Here is a 23627-nt window from a genome sequence, read left to right as displayed (position 1 = left end):
TACAATCCCTAGTCATCAGAGGGCCTGGGAACTCAGGAGGGGTACAATCCCTAGTCATCAGAGGGAACTCAGGAGGGGTACAATCCCTAGTCATCAGAGGGCCCAGACAGAGGTTTGGGGTGGATTCAAAAAGTACACAATTTTCTCTTTCATATATCTCACCCCACTGACTCTGGTATTTTGTCTTTAAATTTTTAATTATGATTTTTAATTGTGTGTATATGTATTTGCTTATTGTGGGCTTGTGCACATGTGTATAATGCCTGCAAAGGCTAAGAGAGGGTGTCATATGCCCTGGATCTGGAGTTACGGCAAAGGTCACCTATTTGTTGTGGGTGCTGGGAACTGAGCTGGGTCCTCTGCAAGAGCGGTTCATGTCTTCAACTGCTGAGCGATCTCTCCAGCCCCAAACTCTAATACTTTCATCTTTTAGGTTGTTTTGCTTGAGACAGGGTTTCACATAGCCCAGGCTGGCTTCTAACTCACTTTGTAGCTAAAGCTGACCTTCAACTACTGAGCTTCCTGCTTCCACCTCCCAAATGCTGGGGTTATGAGCAAACACCGCCATGTTCATCCCCTCCGGTATTTAAATCCTATGTCAAGGCATTACAAGATGAATAATAGACAAGACCCAAAGGAGATACAAGGTGCCCAGTGCAGGCTGATGATGTAGCTCCTCTCCAACCCTCTCTGCATTACAAATTTGCTCAGTTATGTAGAAGTGGAAAGAACTGAGTTTCTATTAAACACTGGTAATTGCATTTATTAACTCCTTTCTGAAGATAGGCATGAGTTCCCTTTCTGGAAATCCTCAGCAAATCCTTCCCCACTTACTGACTTCTTACTGTGGACTTTCCCCTGCCTGTAGCTTCAAACCCAGAACTTATTAGAAACATTCTAATTTAAAATATGCATAATATTATAGCATTTCTAGAAAGTGGGGTCTCACTGCATAACTCAGGCTGTCCTCCAATTCCCACGTTGCTATCAAACTCATAGGCATCCTTCTGCATCAACCTCTCATCTGATGCTGACACTGCAGGCCTGGGAAACCACTGTGTTTCTCTGGCTCCCATACACTCTGAGGAGACTTGGGTTTCTAGGTTACTGCACCTGTAAAAGTCTTTCCAGTGGATGTCCACCCAAGTCTGCTGTCCTGGCTTTTATGAGATTACATCACAAGGATAAGATCAGATTATACTCATCGGTATTACCAGTCCTCCAGTGAGTGAGGCCGGAGAACTGTTAGCTCCTTCCCTAACTGCATGGTCCAGACTCAAGGGATTTACTGTAGAGTCACCTTTGCTCACACTCTTGAAAGATGCAAAAGGAACTAAGAAAAAAAAATGCCTTTACCATCTGGTCTTAAAATATGCTTTCTAAAGTAAGTCACCGTCTCTTCAGAGGTATTTCTGTGACCGGTCACAGTCATGTTGCCCCCACTGTTAGCTCAGCAGGCCTCCTGTGTTGATGGCAGCATATACTGGCCATTCTCACCCATGTTCTTGTTGCTTCCTAGACAACCCCGCCCTGTTCTGGTTCTCCAGGCACATCTCCCTCTGGGGGAGTATCTCCTTCAACCTGGCTGTGTTCATCAACCTGGCTGTGGCTCTCTTCTACCCATTTGGGGATGACGGCGATGAAGGCAAGTGCTTGTCTTTCTGTAAAGGAGGGATGCTTGAAAAATTTCACAAAAATTCTCAGGTTGCATTCGTTAAGTCTCTAGAGCTTCAAAATGAAGAAGTTTAGTTCTCCTTGAATATTTTTTCTGTATTCATTGAGAATGCAGAGATAGTAACTAGAGTAGAGTGAAAACCATGGCCAGTAGAATTGTTTTACAGAAATCTCATGGCTGGTGCAACTGCTGGTGTGATTATGTTGGTTCTACATAATTAGAATGATCAAGCATACTTAATACTGCATTATCTCAATTATGTGAGAGCCTGGCACCCAAGCATTTTGATGAAATGGTGATGATTACATTTCGCTTTCTATTTTGCCTGGGAGTTTTGTAGTAAACATACCTGCAAAATGCATGTTTTGATTCTATATTACTGTGCATTTATAATACTCAAAATCTCAGCCTTAGAAATACACAGCTTAAGATAGACTGTAGTGGTGGACAAAGAAGGATATTGACTATGAAACTGGTGTCATAATCTAGTAGTGCATGAGCTTTTATAGAAGCAAAGACAGGAAGTGGAAGTAAAGTTTGAAATTCCATAGGAATTGGGTATATTTGTGTGTGTATGTGTGTGTGTGTGTGTGTGTGTGTGTGTGTGTGTGTGTGTTTGAGACAGGGTTTCTCTGTATAGCCCTGGCTGTCCTAGAACTCACTCTGTAGACCAGGATGGCCTATAGGGTTGATGAGATGCCATGAGCAGAGCATTAGAGCAGTTTCTGAATGTTGGACCAAGAGTGGTTGTTAGAAGGTAAATACCATCACTGCCATCCTAAGGGAGACAGGAGAGATGAGACCACAAGAGCAACAGGTGTGTAAGCAAATCTCAGATGAACTGAGGCAATGAGGAGAAATGGGAGCCCAAGAACAACTTACCTTTTTCCAGTTTCTTCCTCAGATCCCACGGGCATCAAAGCCTTCACCTTAGCTGCAGTTTGGGCTGGCATAAGTTGAGCTTGCTGTGTTTCTGAGTGCACAGCAGAGATAGGGGAATGTGGACTGTAGAGTGGGCATGTCACTACATAGCAGGAGAACAGCAACAAACATGTTCCTTCATTGTATGGGTGGAAGTGTGAATGCCTTTATCTCCCCTTAGTCTGGTCTGGTGATGAGATCTTGGTACAGAGGAACATAGCTCTTGAGGGGAGGAGCCCATCACAAAGAGATAAGTTCATATCTCCTGTGTTCAGACCACTGAGACTACATGACAGAGCCCCAGTAAAGAGAGGTACAGAGTCTTTAAAATGGAGACAGATTTGGACATCATCTAATATCAAGCTTTCATTTGACGGAGCCATGAAAACCCAGTGAAGACCTTCAGCCTCTAAAAGAAGCAGATCTAACAAACATGAGGCTGGAGGCACAGATCCCTGGGCTGTGTGGAGCCTGGTTACTGGGAACAAGTATAAACATCACTCTTGAAAAAGATTTTTGAGTCAATAGTATTAGCAAGGTGGAGGCTGAGGCCTAGGAGACTCGAGTGTGGGTGTTTCTTAGGGAAGGCAGAGCATCGTAGAGCCCATGATGAGTCTGAGTCACATGACTACAGTCTGTGGGAGTCAGCTCATGACAACTTTATGACTAAGGCTCAAGTCTTGATCAAAGTCAGCACAGTCTCTAAGCCTTGACCACACACTGTGTATATATGGGCACAGTGGGCAGATATGCATGGCCACGTTGTCCAGAAAGAAACCGCTGTGTGTTGGTGACAGTTCTTGATGCTAGAGTTTTTCAAACAGGCAGAGCAACTGTTCTTCAGGCCTAACTCAAAACTGTGTAAAGACGGATTGAATGTAAATCAAAGTTCTCCTAGTAAGTGCCTTAGAATGATGGGGGCATACAACATGATAGGTTCCACATGGAAAGGCCTCCCAGCAGACAGATCTGAGAAAGTTTTGAAAAGAAATAATTATCGACAGTAGTATACTATAAAGCATAGAATAAAACTAATCCAGGGTCTGCATGAATAGGGAAAAGAGGACGTTCTTTTTGCTAGTGTCCCAGTTAAGAAAGTTGAAGAGTGATAGAAATTGTATGTCAACATTTGGCCAGTCATAATACTCAATGGATGCTAAAACACAATGGGTGACTATGAAAAAAGAAATACAAGAACTTTATACTTTAAGAATCTACCCATGATATTCTTAAGCAGTTACAGTGGGGAAAGTGTAACTGCAAAACAGAGAAACCACTAAACAAACAATCGTGAGTGAGTGAGGCACAGTTGCATCATGTGTCTCCTCACAATTCCCTGGCAGGAACATGGTGGCATCTGATCAAAGTGAGTAAATGCAGGAGAATCTAGGAAACCCTAAATGAAAGACATTCTATAAAGTAATTGGCCATTGCTCTATAAGGCTGTCACGCTTATGAAAGACAAAGGTTAGGAACTGTTCAAGCTAAGAGGTAAGAAGACATGACCGGTGAGTGCAGTGTGTGGTCCTGGCCAGACAAAGGGCAAGGGAAGGCAATCATGAAAACACCCAGCAAATTTAGGCCAGACAGACCTCCGTTAACATGGCTGTACTGTCCAGCCCTGCAGTATACTACAGTCGGCTTCAGAGTCTCAGAGCCATCATGGCAAGGAGCCAGCAGAGGCGGGCTGTTTATCTTCCCCATGCTCTTGAAAGCATCTCATGCTCAACTGTCTCATACACACGTGGGTAGCCATGTTAGAGAGCAACATCCTTCACCAGGATGATGGTAGCCATGTTAGATAACAACATCCTTCACCCAGGATGATGGTAGCCATGTTAGAGGACAACATCCTTCACCCAGGATGATGGTAGCCATGTCAGAGAACAACATCCTTCACCCAGGATGATGGTAGCCATGTTAGAGGACAACATCCTTCACCCAGGATGATGGTAGCCATGTCAGAGGACAACATCCTTCACCAGGATGATGGTAGCCGTGTTAGAGAACAACATCCTTCACCCAGGATGATGGTAGCCATGTTAGAGGACAACATCCTTCACCAGGATGATGGTAGCCATGTTAGAGAACATCCTTCACCCAGGATGATGGTAGCCGTGTTAGAGAACAACATCCTTCAGCCAGGAGGATGGTGTGCAGTGACTCAAGGGAGCTGTTTAAGGGGAGATGTTGCTCAGTGACCACCCTGAGAGCACCATCCACCTCTCCTGGAGCTATAACTGCCAGGCTGGTGTGGAATATGTTGATGCTAGGGCTAGCTCCAGGCATGCCAACTGAACTGTCCTGGCAAAGTCGTCAGCGGAATTTTTTATCCCAAGATAAATATGATTTTTAAATCTAGAGGGAGGTTTTTCTCCCCACATTTTGAATGTAATTCTTTCTCGCAAGCATTTTTGCTGAGGGAAATAAGATTCTTCAAGGTGATTTCAACTCACTCAGTTTCACAAGTGTTGATGAGTACCACTGTGCAGTCGGCACCATGCTAGGCTGAGACACACTAAGATTAGTAAAGCTGTTTTACCTCAGAGATCTCATGGTCTAGTTAAGGACCAAGAAACGAGAAAGGCACAAGACCAAGGATGGCCAGTGGATTTACGGATGGATGACAAGACCACGGATGGCCAGTGGATTTACAGATGGATGACAAGACCAAGGACGGCCAGTGGATTCACGGATGGATGCTGACTTTATCTGGACCCGGGTATAGAGAGCTCCTGCTAGACTCCTAGGAGTCTAATGAGCCTGCACAGAAAGCAGAGGGTTGGGGACAGCTGAGAGTAAGAAGCAGCCATGCTGGACAGGGAGCCACAGACAAGTCATCATGAGGTCAAGCTGAGTTCCAGGATGAGAGTGAAATCGAAGTCCAAGCTGACTGACTTCGAATTTTCTCTTATAAAGGACCAACTTCTTACTCCTAATATTTTAGAAAGTATAGAGGAATTTCTAAAGACATCATCCCATTAAATATAAAATACGCTTATTATGGGAAATTAATAGAAATATGCAAAACATTAAGAAAAAAGATTCCTACCTGATAGCTAAGGATTGGCTTTAGTGCTTTATATTGCATTTAATTTTTATTACAGTCATTTGTTTGTTTGAGAGACAGTGTCTCGCCAAGTAACCCAAGTTGGCCTAAAATTCACTTTGCAGCTCAGCCTGGCTTTGAACTCACAGCAGTCCTCCTGATTCAGCTTGCCATGTGTTTAGATACAGGCATGAATCACCACACTCCACTGAGACTGGCTTTGAAAAATGGTAGCACCTGTCTCTAGAGTGTCAAAGAGACTGTTTTTGTTGTGAGAGAGGTCATTTGTTTGTTTCCCCAGAGCATGACTCATCAGGTTGGAACTAACCTGATGGTCTACAGACAGCCTTAGACTTCATCATCAGTTAGTTACATTAAATAACTGTTCATCTTATTTTCTCATTCTGCACAGATGTACTTAACAGTCAGATATGTGCAAGGTCCTGTGCTGGACAGTCTGAGTTACTTGTACAAATAGGTAAAAACTGAGGGTTGGATGCATGGCCGCACCTTCTTATGTATCATGGGGAAACTCGATTGAACTGCAAACTATCTGTCTAGGGCAGAGTAAAGGTGTGGCTAAGTCCTCTGGCACTGGTGACAATACACATAATGAGCATTTGTGCCAAACCTTGACCTTCTAGAATACCATACCAGACTTTATGAATTGGCCTGGCAAGTCACATGATGGGCAGACTATTGTCAAATGTTCCCTGAAGGTGTTGCCAATTTTTAATGCATACTTAAAAGTAAAGCTGGGGAATGCTATAGATGTGTCCTATCTGAGTGGAGTTTGGGATTGATACCGCGTACAGTGGTACACAAATATCTGTAACTCTACCCAAGAGATCCAACAACATCCTCTCCTAGCCTCCGTGGCCATCTGCACAAACACACATGCATATCCAGGTTCCTGCTTACGAGTGTACGTAAGCATACACACAGAATGCAAGTAAATAAAATCAACAACAACAACAAAAAAAAGGTAGGGGCTAAGGAAATGTCGTGCATGAGGACCTGAGTTTGGATGCCCAGAACTCACGTAGACAGCCAGGTGTGGCTGCACAGCCCGGGAGTTAGTAAGTGTTTAGCCGCTTGCTCACTATGAAGTCCCGGAGCATAGTTTGTCTACTTGATAAACAAGTATTGATTGATTGTTGCAAAACACACTGTGACAAGGTAGGGTTACCCCACACATTTGTGTTTTAATGGAGACCCGAGAATCAGCACAAATACTGGAATGCTAAGGACACTCCCTCTATGTGACCTTTGACGAGCTGCTGAATCGGCAGACAGCTTGCTTTCGCTAGAGTACCTTCAAACCAGCGTCAAAATAAACGGAAGTAAGCAACCTATTTTGATGAGGAGGAAGATGAACTCTCTCTTTCCAATCATTTAAAAATTATTTACATTTTACTTATTTATTTATTTATTCATTTATGTGTGCGGGTGTTTTGCCTGCATGCATGTCTACACACCATCTGTATACCTGGTGCCTGTGGAGGCTAGAAGATATTGGATTCCCTAGGTTTAGAGTTACACACAGTTGTGAGCCACCAAAAGACTGCTGGGAATTGAACCAGAGTCTTCTGGAAGAGCTAGCAGCAAGTGTTCTTAATTACTGAGCCATGTCTATAGCCACACAACCTTCTTTTAACTCCTCTTTATTTGAATCTGTCACAATAACAAAATGTCACTATAACAAAATACCTGACACTGGGTATTTCATGAGTCAAATGTCTGTTTGGTTCCCTGCTTTGGATTTGGGAAGTCTATGATCAGCTATCCCTGTCTCTTCACTCCAGGTGCAGACTCTCCTTGGTTATATCACAACTTGATGGAGAAGCAGAAAGGGGTGTGGCTGTGTGGGGGAGGGGTTATGTGGGTAGGGGAGCCACACTTGCAACATGCTCTCAAGGGAGTGTCTGGTGCCTGCTATGCCAACATCAGTTCTTTCCAAAGACAGTAGTCTATAATCTGAGTTTTCTGCTGTAGGTACCACCTCTTAAATATTCTGTTGCCTCTACAGTATTGTTCAAGGTCCAAGCTTGACATCTGGGAGCCCTTGGGAAAACAGTCAAATCATACCTAAACCACAATAAATAGCATTGCTACAGAGCCAGGATTTCAAAGCAGATCTAATTTAATATTGTTCATGGATTGTCTTGGGTGGTTACAACTGTCTGGCAGAAATTTTGTAATTTTTAGATGCATTGATCCTCAATGAATACAAAATTCATCAAAGGATATATATGGGTCATCCAGGGTTTTGATACTAACCCCAAAGCTTTGCTTATGAAAGCTCTCAGTGTGTTTTGTGTCAGAAGTCAGTGTTATGGTAAAAAATAGTTGTGGATGACAGAGCGAGCATTGTTGTGGAGTTTTTGGCACAGGAAGTTGTGGGGAAATCTCCAGCTTGGTGTTTTCCTCCTGCCCATGTCATCCTGTAGACATGAATTTGAGGTCCTGGTACCATCAGTCAAGCCAACTGTATGGTGCCTGGAGTTACTTCTGCAGATCCAGCACACCCCAGCCACTTATAAAAGGGGTGTGTGTGTCAATGCCCATAACATAGAATTACACTTCTTTTTAAAGGGAAGATTTTTTTAAGCCTCATTTGTGAGAAATTTCTAAGGAGCATGGTTTATTGTATAGTTCATTTAAAAATCATGGGAAACTATTTTTGCTTCTGTGCATGCGTGTGCATGTGTGTATGTGCATGTATGCCTGCATGTATGTGTGTAAGTGTGTGTATACATGTTTTTATATGTAGGTACATGAGTGTGTATCTGTGTGCGCACACATACGGAAGCAAGAGGTCAGGCTCAGTGTTATTTCTCATGACATCAGTCACCTTGCATTTTGAGACAAGGCCCCTCAGTGACTTGGGATTCACCCAATCCGACTGACTAGCCACAAAGCCCCAGGGATCTGCTTGTCTCTGCCTACACAGCCGCTGGGTCCCAGTGTGCTCACCTTATGCTCCGAGGTATAGGGGGTCAGATTCGGATTCTCACGCTCGAGGCAAGAACTTTCCTGGCGTGGCCCTCGGCCCAGCTCCATAAAGCTTCTACTTCCTGATGATTAAAGAGCCGGACATATGTTTGGAACTTGAGTCAGTGTCAAGTATATGCACTCATATGTAGACACATGTATGTGTATTTTAACACATGAAGCTTACTTATTTGTAGATATGTGTATACATGTGATAACACTTAAATACTCATGTAGGTGTGTGTGCATGTGTTTTAACATTTAAAGCCTACCTCTACTTTGTGAAATCTAAGTGTTCCACAAATTGTTTTGTTTTGGTTTTTACATTTAAGCGTTTATTTATCCATTTACTGTGTGTGTGTGTGTGTGTGTGTGTGTGTGTGTGTGTGTGTGTCTGTGTGGAGGCCAGACAACTTGTAGGAGTTGAGTCTCTTTCTCTGCTCTGTAGTTTCTGGTGATCAAACTCAAGTCGAGGAGCTTGGTGGCAAGTACCTTCTCCTGCTGAGCCATCTTGCTGGCCCAAGCTGGATTCTTCCAAGGAATCCATAGCATGTCAATTGATACCAATAGAGCAAGGGAAACAATGAGTTAATGAAATATGATCCTTGATTTTTCATGACCATTAATCGTGGACTTTGACTTGAGGTTCCCAAGTGAAGCACATCTATCAAGGACATCTCACAAATCACTCCCACAGGAGAGAAATTCCTCAGACCTGATGCAAAGAATGTTAACTAATAAATATTTATGTCGCCTGAACTCACCTCACAAATCTTCTGGGAGTGGAATGATGTACTCTAAAGAGTTTCCTTGGGATAGAACATGGGGTGGGCTGTTCTGAGATCCAGGGGACTGTGGCTCTGTCTGCATGTGAAGCACAGAAGCCAAGATTTCCGTGTTTTCTCTGTGTTCTTGGTGACAAGTAACCCGTCCACATTTTCCAGGCACACTCTCCCCGCTGTTCTCAGCCCTCCTTTGGGTAGCAGTGGCGATCTGCACATCTATGCTGTTCTTCTTCTCCAAGCCCGTGGGCATCCGGCCATTCCTTGTGTCTGTCATGCTCAGATCAATATACACCATTGGTCTGGGGCCGACGCTAATACTTCTTGGTGCTGCCAATGTAAGTACACTGCTTAGCTTTGTATCTTATGGACATCAGACACACTAAGTGTGAATATAGTCTAGCTGTATGCTTTTATTCTTGTGTATGCAGTGAATTCTGGTTTGCTGTGTGTGTATATATATATCTCAATAAGAGTATCATTTGTGAATGCTTTAATTTATCGAGAAAGAACAAGAAGATGACAGATGCACTGACACATTTGCACAGCTTTGCAGTCTGACCCAGTTCTGCTGTTCGTCGGTTTTAATGCCCTTTCTGTGTCATACCCACCATTATTGGGGGGAAAAAGGACTCAGCTACTGTTAACACATCCAAGAAGGTTCTAAATCATCCCAAAAGATTAAATTATATTCAATAGAATTCAAGAAGTACCTTCTATCAAGTGTCTTAGGAGGGAAAAAAGATCACTAGACAAAAAGTCAGATGCAAAATCGGGCTCCTTTTATAAAAGAAAATCTTATAAACTTATAAAAGGAATAGGCGAGATTGCTTTCCTTTCCCACCAAGTTCTAGTATATTAGAACAAGGAAAGGCCTTGTGGCTGTTAGTTCTGTAAGGGTAGAATGAATAGACTGGAAGTATCAGGCCAAGAAGCAAGCGAGAGATTTGTAGAAATAATCTAAAAAAAAATAAAACTTTGAAGGGACTCTGTGTCAAATTTATGCAAAGTGTATCTGTAAATAGAGAGGAAGAAAAGATAAATCATCAAATTGGTAAAAATGACAAATGGTCAAAAATCACATAAATATTGTTTATATCTACCTAATTAATACCTAAAATACTCCCTGTAACTTTCATTGCAATCCTAAGTCAGTGTCCTATACCATGTTGTCTTAGCTCGGATTATATTACTTTATATGTTTATTGAGGGTGGGAGTTGATTGTTATATACCTTGGTTATCACAGGGTGTCTATAAATATTTTTGAATAAATCAATTAATCAGTGAATGAATGGATGAGTGGTCAGTACTTATTGGGAATAAATAAATTAGCTAACCAATTTTTAAGGATTATCTAGATGAGGCAACATAATTAATTCTATTTTTTCAGGGTTTCTGACTTTGATTTTTATCACAATTCTTCACATGTTGGACAATATTCCACAGCTCCCAGTTGTTAGAATATTCAAAATAGCTGAATTCTCAGTTACCACCAGTGAAGAGGGTTTGAAAAGTACCAAATACACCCTTCTCTAGGATTTGTGAAGACTGGAGCTGTTACACTAATGCATGAGTCCGGTCTTTGCTCGTCCCCTGACCATGTTTCTATGGAATCTGTTCACTGTGCTTCCCCATCTCAATGCTGCTGTGCACTTCACTCCTCCCAGCTCATCCCATCTCCACCTCCCTCCAGCCCGCCCTTGGCAATGGAACACTCAGAAGTGATTTCACGACCTGAGCTTGTACTGTCTTTGTTTTGAATGTAAACTAATATTATCATCATCAACCAGATAACTAGAGAACCATCATGAATATATATAAATTTGTCTACACCTCTGTCTTTGGCATATTTTGTTTCTCTAGAAAGTATGTTGAGCATGACGTTATATTTTTTGAAGAGTAAATGTTATCCATAAACTTATCATTGACTTCAAAAAGGCATTAATCTAAGTGAGAAATAATCCAAGTTTAAGAAAGTGGAGGAAGAGCCAGGCAGAGTTGTGCCCAACATAACAAATGTTCACTGTACCTGTTACAGTAGACATTTACAACACCAAGGGGTAGAAGGGTGCTGCTTGTCATCTGGAATTCATGTGCCTTTTTGGGGGAGGGACCAGGAATATGTAGACAGAGGTAAGGAATAACATTTGAATGTTTGGGCTAATGGTGATCTAAAAGCATCTGGTGTTCTTTCCCTGTCTCTTATAGGACACTATAAAGTGATAACTTCCATGTGCTTTGGTAAGAACCATTAAACCATAAAAATATGATTTTACCAAAGCCATGTGCTTATTTAATAGGTTTATGAGAAAATATTAAGCATGTAGATATGTTTGTCTTATGAACTCCATGAATCTTCCAGGATCCCAATAGCATAAAGCATGTTATTCAGCCACACACTACTACTACACTGGGGTCATTTGACCAAAGAAAATAATCTATGTTGACTTGAGGCAAATTTAATGAAGTCACTATAATTTAATACTACTCCAGATGTTAATATAAAAGTTTATATTTATAACTGTATTTGGTATCACATAAATTAATATAATTGATTTAGTAAATTGTAATCTATTTTCCCTCTTCACATAAATTCATTACACAAGCATCTTAGTTTATCTTTACTTATGGCAGAAGAAAATTCAAATAAGAGCATGAATCTTATTTTTATATCTTAGGTATTAATATATGAATAATTTAATTTGTACACAGACACTTTTATTGTATAGAAGGTGAGGCTGTGAGTTATAAAAATAATAGATATTAGACTAGAAAAAAACAAAAGAAAACTTTAGTCTGATAGTTTGGCCATAACAGGAAGCAGCCAATCTCTGGTTACATCCCTCTTGTGAGTGAAAGTATAATGTGGACAACTGGTCTACCCTCATCTGGCTGCTGAGGTTAGTTGAAAATCTTGGTGTGGAAGATCCAGAAAAGATCAGTTACTATTATACACTGGTAATAATGTCTATCGTGTACTGTATCTGAGTATCTGATATGCAGATCACTAATCAGAAAGTGTTGCCACCAATGATATGTCTTCATCTTCGATCTCAGGGTAACTTGTCTTTAGACACTGCCCCTCAGTGTTAAGCAAATATGAAAAGACTTACAGGAAAGGATCACAACAGAGGAAAGACCTTACTGTTTATGGGATTTTGGTTTATTATGATAAAATTTAACTCATTTGCAGAGCCCGAAATATATCTAGATTCCAGTTAGATTTTTCTATCACATGTCTCAGTGAGTCTGAGTGTTGCAACATACATCTTACATGGTTTTCTTCTCAGTGTGGTAACCTTAGCTAATGTTGGTATAAAGTAACATTCTAAGAACTACAGGGGCCATTGCGTGAACGTGGGGTGCTTAATATTTGCTCACATCATTGAACATTTTACAAATCTCATTTGTACAGGTTTAGCATCTCCTGTTGGTTAAAGAGGTTTCAGCTTCATTATGTGGATGCTATATCCTCCTAAACTGCTCCATTTATCTTTGTGGCTTAGATTCTCTGTAAGAAGAACACAGTAAATATAAGTAAAGGTTTTTCTTATGCTAGGAACTGAATCCTGGGCAGTCTACTAGGCAAGTGCTCTACCACCCACCATACAAATGTGCTCTACCAGCCGCCACACTCCAAGCCCACATGAAATATCTTTTAACATCATTGAAGGCTTACTACCTCTGGTATTTCCCCCTTTCTAATAATGTCTGGGAAATCCTGGTTCACTCAATGGTGCTAGCCTTTCTCACAGTTATTTTAATGAGGAAATGCTAGAATTTGTTCTACCTGTTTTGCACAGAGCAGGATAACCAAATGAGCCTTTTTTTTTCTTTAGAACCAGTCCATTAACAGTCACCATGGTGCTTAGCAGAATGCTATGGTGTTCTTAGCTGTGTATCTGTAGTTTTATGGGTGACTGCATGCCACTGTTAATTTGTAGGGCTGAGTCCTGCGATACCTTCACCAAACATCAGCCCTGTTACATATTCTGAACTGAAACGTTCCTTTCACATTCTGTTTTTGAGATGCACACACAATGTTTTGTTCAATGTGGTCACTGGATGTCACTATTTCTATAACACAGTTCTCAAGATACAAATTTTCTCCAAGGCTGACTAGAACGTCCTGAGTGGTGCTGGTCGCACTGCCTGTGTTTACCATACTGTCCTGCTGGCAGTTCAGAAGATTTCCGGGTGACATTTGACTGCGTGTAAATTATGCTTCCTATAGTGACCTTAAGATTTTATCCCGCCTAAGTTGTAACACCATTGACATGGAGATTATAGAATCAAATCATCTTATTTTTCAGTGAAAGGGTTGATTTCCACAGTTGATGAAAACGTGGATGTTGTTAGAGACAGTGAGTTTAGTTTTACCTTTTAATACATCAGCACTTTTCAGTTTATTCTTGGAAAATAGGTCATGTTTTCCAACTGTAACAACTTAGATATTCTGATCAGGGACAGAATCAAAGGAACGAGACCAAAGGAACAACACAAATACCAACACAAAGCAGTGGTCAATTTCTGTGACCACATAAAACAGTGAAAAGGGACAAAAATTATGGAGCCAGGAGGCATCTTTAGGTGGATTCGCTCTGAGGTTGGAGGAATGACTCAGCATTACAAACACTTGCTGTGTTTTAGAAGACTCAGGTCAGTTCCCAGCACCAAAGTCATGAAGCTCACAACTGTTTGTAACTCCAGCTCCAGGTATCCATCACCCCCTTCTGGCCTCCAAAGGCACTGCACACACTTGGATAATCACACACATACATATGAGTAAACAATAAAATAAATCTCAAATAATGATTAACCTCTAGATGCATCTGAACAGATGTGAACAAAGTCCCCTAGAAACAGAAGGTTGTTTCAAGAATGAAGTTAGTGCCCTGGGCAACATTGTTTACATCTTGCACTTTATCACACCCCTGAAAATCCTGCAAAGATGTGTCCACTGGTTGTGAGGACATATGAAGAGACTACATGACTGTGTGGTCTACTTACCTGGATGCAGTCAATGCTTGCCCTTCACCAGACACTCACTAACTCCATGAGCAGACATTGATTTCACCTTTGCTGTGACAAAAACTCCAACAGGTGAACTGTTTGGATAATGCGCTGCTTCTGAAAGACCCAGAGAACTTGTGTGGCAGTGTTTCTCCATCCTTCTTCCTCTTCGTTATCATTCAGATCACCTCCAAAGGTGGCACTGCATGCAGCTCTGAGGGATAAGTGGAAAGGGAAGCAAAGGATGGGGCATTATGCCATCTATAGTGTTGCCGTTTCAAGGCCAGGTCCACCGACTCCACAGGACATAGCCTTGTAGCCATGTCTCCACACCATTGCTTATCATGGACCCCAGAGAGGCTTGCCACAGAACCGACCACGTCTCCACACCATTGCTTATCATGGACCACAGAGAGGCTTGCCACAGAACTGGCCAGCTGCATCATGGTATCATGAGGCCACACCGAAGGCCTGGTTAAATGTTGTCAATGAAGTGGTAACACGAACAGGGAGCGTGTGTTTGCAACTCGTTGTTCCTCCTTAAACAGCCCCAGCTCTCATGGAAAGTGCTGCATAAAAAAATTTACAAATTTCTTCATGTCATAGAAAGCAGGATTCCAGCCCTTTCATATATGTATTTTATAATTCTGGCATTTGGTTGTCCTTGGCATGAATGTCTTAAACACAAGGACTGTGCCCATCTCAGAACTCAATATGAACACGTGGAAGCCACTGCTCCCATCAACCCTAGCCCACTTCCAGATGTCTCTAGAGAACAGAAGCATACGCACCCGGCTATGGGTCAAGGGTCATGCAATGCCCCTATTGCAAACAAGCAAAGCAAGTCTATTTTTCATACTGACATGGCCAAGCCCCATTAAGGCAGAAATGCTTCCTGCCTTTTACATTATCTAACTAAAATGTATTGACCATTTTGAGAATTTAGTTTGTTCTGTTGTTCCCCAGGGTGTCCACTTTTTAAAATAGTTTTTCCTGCATATTTTTTGTAACTCATCTTAGAGAGTTGGGGAAATGACATATAAACCATACGTCTGTGTCATATAATTTATCCTTGTGAAGAGATGATATTTAGTTCTGGTTTTGTAGAGCCCCTTTCTGTGTCACATTGATGGACCAGGGGAGGTGAGTTGACGTAAGGCAGTTGTGTGAATTTGAACAGGGTCACTCAGAAGCTGTTCAGAGGAAGGGCTGGGCACGCTCTCCAGACACACATTCTCACCCTTGCGGTGGGCTGGGCACGCTCTCCAGACACACATTCTCACCCTTGCGGTACACTCAGCTTGTCAGACCCTGGACTTTTGACCCGGATCCATTGCCTTTTCAGCGGTTTTCTCTAGTATCTGGCTCACTCTTGAGCAGTCACTGGGAAGTCTCCATGCTGTCTCAGCTCTACTGAGTGAGAATGGAAGCGGCTAATCATTCAAAAGCTCTACTGAGTGAGAATGGAAGCAGCTAATCATTCAAATAAAGCTTCCTCTTGATGTCTTTTCACTGAAGCTGTTGACAGGAAGGTGAACGGGAGTTGAGATGATTGGTTGTTGAGATTATTACTGATTGATTATTGGAAGGCTAGACAGCTGGGGAAATGTAGGAAAGATTCTGCCTATGGTGGCTATGTTGTTGGTCTGATTGGACCATCATGGCATGCAATAATTACCAGTTTTTCACCTTATCTGCATTGATTCAGACTTTGAGACATTGATGGAAAAGATTTTATACTCTCTAAAGTTTGATAATGTATATGTATGTATGTATGTATATAATGTATATAAAATCAGGGTTACAAAAACCACCCAGTTTTCAAAAGGCATAGATAAAGAAATATAGTCATAAATACCTAAGGGACATTTGAAGAGTCATGGCAATAATCGCTGTGAATATTTGGTGTTATCCAGGCCCTGAAAGGGTCTGTGAGCCAAGACCTTTGATGGCAGCTTTTCAGAAACCGTTGGGCTCCCCATGGCAAGAACTAGGTAATCCAAGAATAAGGAAGAGCCAGATTTACACTCCGTCTGTGTTGGTGGCATTCTCTGCCCGAGAGCCTCAAGGGAGCCAGTTGTGTGTGTGATTGTTCATATGTGCATGGGTGGACTACCTGAAAACCAACACAGGAGGTCATGGAGAAAAGAAACCAAAGACTTGGGGACATTCACTTTTCACAGTATCTTGTTCAGTAGATGAGCTTGAAGCACTAAAATCCTACTTTCTTCGTCCTTTAGCTGTGTAATAAAATCGTGTTCCTGGTGAGCTTTGTGGGAAACCGAGGCACGTTCACCCGAGGTTACCGAGCAGTCATTCTGGACATGGCCTTTCTTTACCATGTGGCCTATGTCCTGGTGTGCATGCTTGGCCTCTTTGTCCACGAGTTCTTCTACAGCTTCCTGGTAAGTACAGCTTTATAGGCAGTCACCCCAAGTACAGGATGCTGCCCCTTACACAGCTTCCTGGTAAGTACAGCCTTATAGACAGTCACTCCAAGCACAGGATGCTGCCCCTTACACAGCTTCCTGGTAAGTACAGCCTTATAGACAGTCACCCCAAGTACAGGATGCTGCCCCTTACACAGCTTCCTGGTAAGTACAGCTTTATAGACAGTCACTCCAAGCACAGGATGCTGCCCCTATAGACAGTCATTCCAAGTACAGGATGCTGCCCCTTACACCTTAGCCTTTGGAAGTTTGTTCATTTTTAAAGCAAGCACAAATTATGTTACTTTTGGAATGTTTTAGGAAAAGTATGGATTATCCCTTTTATCTTTTTTTCTGGGAAGTACATAGGTGGTGGAGTTTCAATTTCTCTATGAGAAGCAAGCAAACTCCCTACCTCTTCTCTTGACCCAGGCTTCATAAGATGAGCTGCTTTGGGTTTTCAACTAAGTAATAATTAAATCTTTAATTCAATGATTATCTGGCTACATGGGAGACAAATAAGGATGCATTATATATTATGAATTATATCAAATATTACATTAATTATTACAGTGACATGTAAGGAAAATGAAAAGGAAAAAAAACTACTCTAGCCAAAAATCAAGCTGTTTAAGTTCAGTCTCTTAGCTTATGTCACCATTGATAGCTTATGTCATCATCGTGAGCTTATGTAATTATTAGCTTATCATCATCATTAGCTTATGTCACCATTGATAGCTTATGTCATTATTAGCTTAAGTTATCATTGTTTAGCTTATGTTATCATAATTGTTAATTATGCCATCATTGTTTAGCTTATGTCATCATCATTGTTAGCTTATGTCATCATCATTGTTAGATTATGTCATCATCATTGTTAGCTTATGTCATCATCATTGTTAGATTATGCCATCATCATTGTTAGCTTATGTAATCATCATTGTTAGATTATGCCATCATCATTAGCTTAAGCTTAGCTGTGTATATTTAAATCTTCAGACAGGTTTTTTTCAGATTCTTTTGTTTTTGTTCTGAGATGACTTGCTTCACTGTGTAGCTCAGGCTGGCCTCTAGTTCACAATCCTCCTGCCTTAGCCTCCTCAGTGCTGGGCTAGTGCCTGTGCATCACCACACCCAGCTCATTCATCTCACTGTCCCCAGATGCCACTTCCCTTTCTCCATGACTGCCCTGTAGTCGTGAGTGAGGGAAGGAGTTGGTATGAACATGCCGCTTCCCTTTCTCCATGACTGCCCTGTAATCGTGAATGAGGGAAGGAGTTGGTATGAACATGTGGCAGTGATGGTGTTTGGGTGTCAGTCCTCGCACTCCCCCTCGTCTGAGGCAGTTTCTTGTTTTATCACTATAGACACCATGCACTCTGGCCACTGTGGAGTTAAAATAAAACACCCTCATGTCAACCAAAGTGCTTAAAACACTGAGGAAGCCAGAACATTGACAGGTTGAGGTTGCATTTACAATAATTAATTCATCTTTATTGAAGAATATTGACTTTGTTTCTGACAATAGCTGTACAAGAGATAAACAGCAATGTAGTGACTTCTTAAAGAATTTCACTCATCAAATGCCAGTGTCTGAAACACAGTCTGTGTAAAGCAGTGATTGACCAGGCTGTGATTACAGTGGGGAGCAACTGCCACAGCAAACTACGAGCTTTTGGGAGGAAACACAGTGCCTCACTGGCACGGCCAGCCCAACCACAGGCTCTATCTCTCATCTCCAGAAAGCAAAAAACAAATCCCCAGCCTCTCAGCTTTGAAGATAGGATTAATTTCAAACATTCTGAAAAGGAATATAGCTTTATTTCTTTTAACCAGTTCTTATAGTAAAGCATGCACTTGCTAATTCATAATTTCAGTTTTATAATGTGGCAATATATATAATGTGGCATATATATAGTGTGTGTATGGCATATATATATGCATACACACACACATATATGTATATATAGTGGTTCTCCACACTGGCATATGTATATATATGCATACACACACATATAGTGGTTCTCCACACTGGCTGCAGATAGCAACCATGTACTTGAGTTTTTGATTACTGAGTAGATTGCCTACCGTTGTGGCATATGTATATATATGCACACACACACACACACACACACACACACACACACATATAGTGGTTCTCCACACTGGCTGCAGATAGCAACCATGTACTTGAGTTTTTGATTATATAGTGGTTCTCCACATTGGCTACACATACACACACACACACACACACACACACACACACACACATATAGTGGTTCTCCACACTGGCTGCAGATAGCACACACACACACACACACACATATATACAGTGGTTCTCACACTGGCTGCAGATAGCAACCATGTACTTGAGTTTTTGATTACTGAGTAGATTGCCTACCGTGCGTGGCATATGTATATATATGCACGCACACACACACATGTATATATAGTGGTTCTCCACACTGGCTGCAGATAGCACACACACACACACAGTGTGGTTCTCACACTGGCTGCAGATAACAACCATGTACTTGAGTTTTTGATTACTGAGTAGATTGCCTACCATTAAAGGCAGATAATAACCTGTTAGAGAAAGGGAATTTGCAAAGCTGTTACTTTTTTTTGTTTGTGTTTCTGCTTTCAAAGATATCAACTAACACAGATTTTTAGCCTTATCTGTTTATCCTTTTAGTAAGAAAGTGTGTCTACATTTCCCAAATATTTTAGGTTCAGACATTTTCTATGGCACAGGCTCATAAAAATTTTCTCTTTGTTTCATTTTGAATCCTTTGATTGCATAATCAATTTAATGATTTGCCAACTGTCCATAAACTACATGGGCCTAAGATTATAAATTTTTTAAATTCAAATGAAAGTGAGTGTACAGTTCTGCAGTGTCACAGAAAAGCTGTGTAACACTGATTATGAAGCAAACATATGCACATAACATGCTACAAGCGTGAAACTGCCTTCTTGTATTCCAGCTCAGTGGTCAGTGGGTTGTGATCCCCCACATATCAGATATCCTGCATGTCAGCTGTGTACATTATGATTCATAACAGTAGCAAAATTATAGTTAGGAAGCAGCAACTGAATAATTTTATGGTTGGGGGTCACCATACCATGAGGAACTGTATTAAAGGCTCACTGCATTAGGAAGCCTGAGAACCACTTTCCTAACTCAAATGTCTGGGTTTGTTTTAAAATGTTATTTGTTTGAAGGTTTATTATTATTATTATTATTATTATTATTATTATTATTATTATTATTATTATTTCTTTAGCTTTTTGATTTGGTGTACAGAGAAGAGACCCTGCTGAACGTCATCAAAAGTGTCACACGGAACGGCCGCTCCATCATCCTGACCGCGGTCTTGGCTCTTATCCTGGTCTACCTGTTCTCCATCATCGGCTTCCTTTTCTTAAAGGATGACTTCACCATGGAGGTGGACAGACTGAAAAACAGAACTCCAGTCACAGGTACCATACCACCCTCAGCGCTCTCCTCTGCCGTTGTAACTTGTACACCCCTTGTTGGTGGGATTTCGGACAATTGGAGATAAAGTTTTCACTTTCACCCTTTTGCATTGTGGTCTTGTTTACCACTGCTGTGGTTTGAGGGCCAGATGTCCTCTTTACCTCCTGGGTTTGAACATCTGGTCCCCACGTGCTGGCCCTGACTTAGCCAGAGGAGCCTGGCTGGAGGAAATGATTGACTGGCTGGGCCTTGCGGTTGGGTAGTCTGGCCTCACTTCCGGTCTGCTCTCCACTTCCTGGAGGCGAACATGGTGTGTCCGGCTGCTTCTGCGCTGCTTGGCTGCTGCCTTGTAGCTCTGTATCCCTTTGAACTGTTAGCCAGAGTAAACTGTTCGTTTCTTCTTCCAGTTGCTCATTGTTAGGTGTTTGATCCCAGCAATGATTAAAGTAACTAATACAACATGTAAGAGCCAAGTATTTGAAATACTTTAGCCCGTATATTGTCAGAGTGGTTGGGAAATACACAGGAGACGTCATCTGTATTCCATTTTACAGGGTTTCGTAAGGCTGAGCGTACTGCAGGTGGCAGCGGCAGCTTCGCTGCAGGAGACTCAAGGATTCTCTTCTTCCTCTTCTTTCCATTTCCCCAAAGAACAGTATCCAGTATCTGTCAGAGCTGCCACTCAGCTATAATTGCATTATATTCAAATAGCTTAAAATGATAAATGCTTTGATTTGGTGATCATCAGGCGGTACGAAGTGTGTTTGAGCAGATGAACATCAGAGCTGCGGTTTACGGACCCCATTCGTCAGTGCATGACTGCAGGACTGCTTACACTGTGCGCAGGGTTGTCACCGAGAGGAGCTAGCCACCCGTGTTGTTTGCTTTCGTTTGCTTCTCACCTCGTATATACCCTTGTTGCTGGATTAATTCCTTTCTTAACCTTTCCCCTGGTTTACTTGATAGAAACCATGATTCTATATTGTACTGCTTCTTGCTTCCGCGAGCTACTGTTTATAGAGATGGGAAATCTCAAAAAGACATCACCTAATCTCTCAAACCATTGAGTCTCGGCTAAGATTTAATTAGTGGAATCATATTCAGTGTCCTTTCTTTCCTTTAACATGTAATCCTTAATTACAAAATTGACCGTGTATGGTAATATCTTTAATAAGATTATGAAATGACTAAGCAGGGGTTAGAGTCATTTATTAGTGAGTCTAAATGACGTGCATAAGACACAGAAACATCAGCTTTACACATTTTAAATTACAACACTGGGAGATACTCTTGAACTCCACATTGAATGTTAGACTTAATTCTCGGGAATGTGAAGTATGTTGCTGCTTCATATGCTTTCTGTAGAGTTTCACACACATGCTGTCAGCTTTCTATTCCTTGTGATAAAAAGCCCAAAAACATAACTTTAATACAAGGAAATGACTGATTTTGGGAGCTCATGTTTTCAGTTAATGGTCATTTAGCCTCACCTGAGGCCTATGGCAAGACAGAACCTTGTGGTTGAGCAAAGATTCTCACCCTGTGGTGGCTTTGGAACAGAGGGAGAGACAGAAAGGTTCCTGACACCTCTTCAAGGATACAGCCAGAGTCACCTCTCACCACACACTAGGCTTCACCTCCCAAAAGATCTGATAGCTCCCTGGGCTGGTGACCAAGCCCTCTGTTTATGGGCTTTGAGGGACACTGAATTTGCAAACCATTACATTACGAGTCCTGTGTGTGGAGGAAAGGCCTAGATCTCTGCTCTTTCTAAACTCCTTAGAACCATCTAACCTCAGCACTGCGCAAGCCTCAGATTTTAATTACTTGCTAGATTAGAGGCCTGGTCACCGTTTGTTCAGTAGAGAAACTGAAGCATTAGAACTTACAGAACAAACATGCACAGTAGGGGCCATCTTTCAAACTCTATGGTAAATATCTTCCGTTCTTTGATGAGGAAGTCGGTGCTCTATTATGAATGCATTCTTTAGAAATATGAGAAATACAGTATAAAAACACTAAAGCTCTTTCTTTTTTTTTTTTTAAGATTTATTTATTTATTATATGTAAGTACACTGTAGCTGTCTTCAGACACACCAGAAGAGGGCATTAGATCTCATTACGGGTGGTTGTGAGCCACCATGTGGTTGCTGGGATTTGAACTCATGACCTTCCGAAGAGCAGTCGGTGCTCTTCCCCGCTGAGCCATCTCACCAGCCCTGAAGCTCTTTCTTTACTGAAAATACATATGCACAATTTTATAGAAATCAGTCAAAGAAAACTCTTGTAAGCACTACGAAAGTGCAGCACATAGGGACAGCCAGCAGACTCAAATCCCTGGTTCTCTGTGGGTTGAAATATTTTGTTTCATAGCTTAAGAGGCTAGAAAAAAAAACTTTGTTTCCATATTTTAAATGTCATTTCTAACACATCGTAGTAGCATCTGTCTTAAGTCTACTTTCTGTTGCTATAACAGATTACTGGAGACCTTGTGACTTATAAAGCATGGGTGTTTATTTAGTTCATGGTTCCAAAGGCTGGGGGAAATCTAAAAGCATAGCGCTTTAATCTGTTTGGCATCTGAAGAGACTGTTCTCATGATGATGACAGCATAGGGCACAGTCCCCCAGTGAGCAGAGGCCAGCTAGGCTGTATAATGAACCCACGATGGAGATAGACCAGTAAGGCATGAGTGCATGAATCCAAGCATGAGGAGAGAGCCCCCATGTCTTGTCACTCTTTAAAGGCTGCCCCTGGCTCCACCTCCCGGTACTTCACAACCAGGCTTCAGACTGTGTTTTGCTGGAAGTATCCAGACTACAGTGGCTGTCGCTTGGCACATGGCGCCTTCATTTGCCTTTTGGGCACTGGCACTTACAAAGTTGAGCATGGGAGAACTTATTGAGGTTAGCACACTTGAGCTGTGAGGATGCAGTTCTTCAGCAAGTATGACATGATCAGAAACCCCACAGACAGGGTGGTGCCAAGTCAGAGCTGGGCGGTAAGTGCCTCAGAGAGCTGGGGAGAGTGGAGGACACATGCCTCATGGGTATCTTAGAGATTTAGGAGTATGTGGATTCCACCTCTGGGCCCACCATCTGCTGCTAAGTAGCCAGAAAGCTGCCACTCCGCACAGCCAGAACAGTGTCATGGGAAAGTACAAGGAAGGGAAGGCCTCTTGACAAGTGGAAGACACAGCGCTCCTCACACCTGCCCCTCCCCACATAGTGCTCCTCACACCTGCCCCTCCCCACATAGTGCTCCTCACACCTGCCCCTCCCC

General features: G+C 41.9%; 1 protein-coding gene across 1 annotated transcript in view; it reads left to right on the top strand.

Moving 5' to 3' along the window:
• Positions 1-23627, top strand: part of Itpr2 (inositol 1,4,5-trisphosphate receptor type 2) — a 421140-nt gene that overhangs the window by 331845 nt on the left and 65668 nt on the right. Inside the window, exons 48-51 of the mRNA XM_031383897.1 lie at positions 1520-1645; positions 9584-9759; positions 16676-16840; positions 20152-20347. Of these exons, the coding sequence (XP_031239757.1) occupies positions 1520-1645; positions 9584-9759; positions 16676-16840; positions 20152-20347 (663 nt within the window). The remainder of the gene's footprint in view (positions 1-1519; positions 1646-9583; positions 9760-16675; positions 16841-20151; positions 20348-23627) is intronic.

The sequence above is a fragment of the Mastomys coucha genome, unplaced genomic scaffold, assembly GCF_008632895.1.
Source record: "Mastomys coucha isolate ucsf_1 unplaced genomic scaffold, UCSF_Mcou_1 pScaffold20, whole genome shotgun sequence".
NCBI classification, from domain to species: domain Eukaryota; kingdom Metazoa; phylum Chordata; class Mammalia; order Rodentia; family Muridae; genus Mastomys; species Mastomys coucha.
This window is presented reverse-complemented; position numbering and strand designations above follow the sequence as displayed.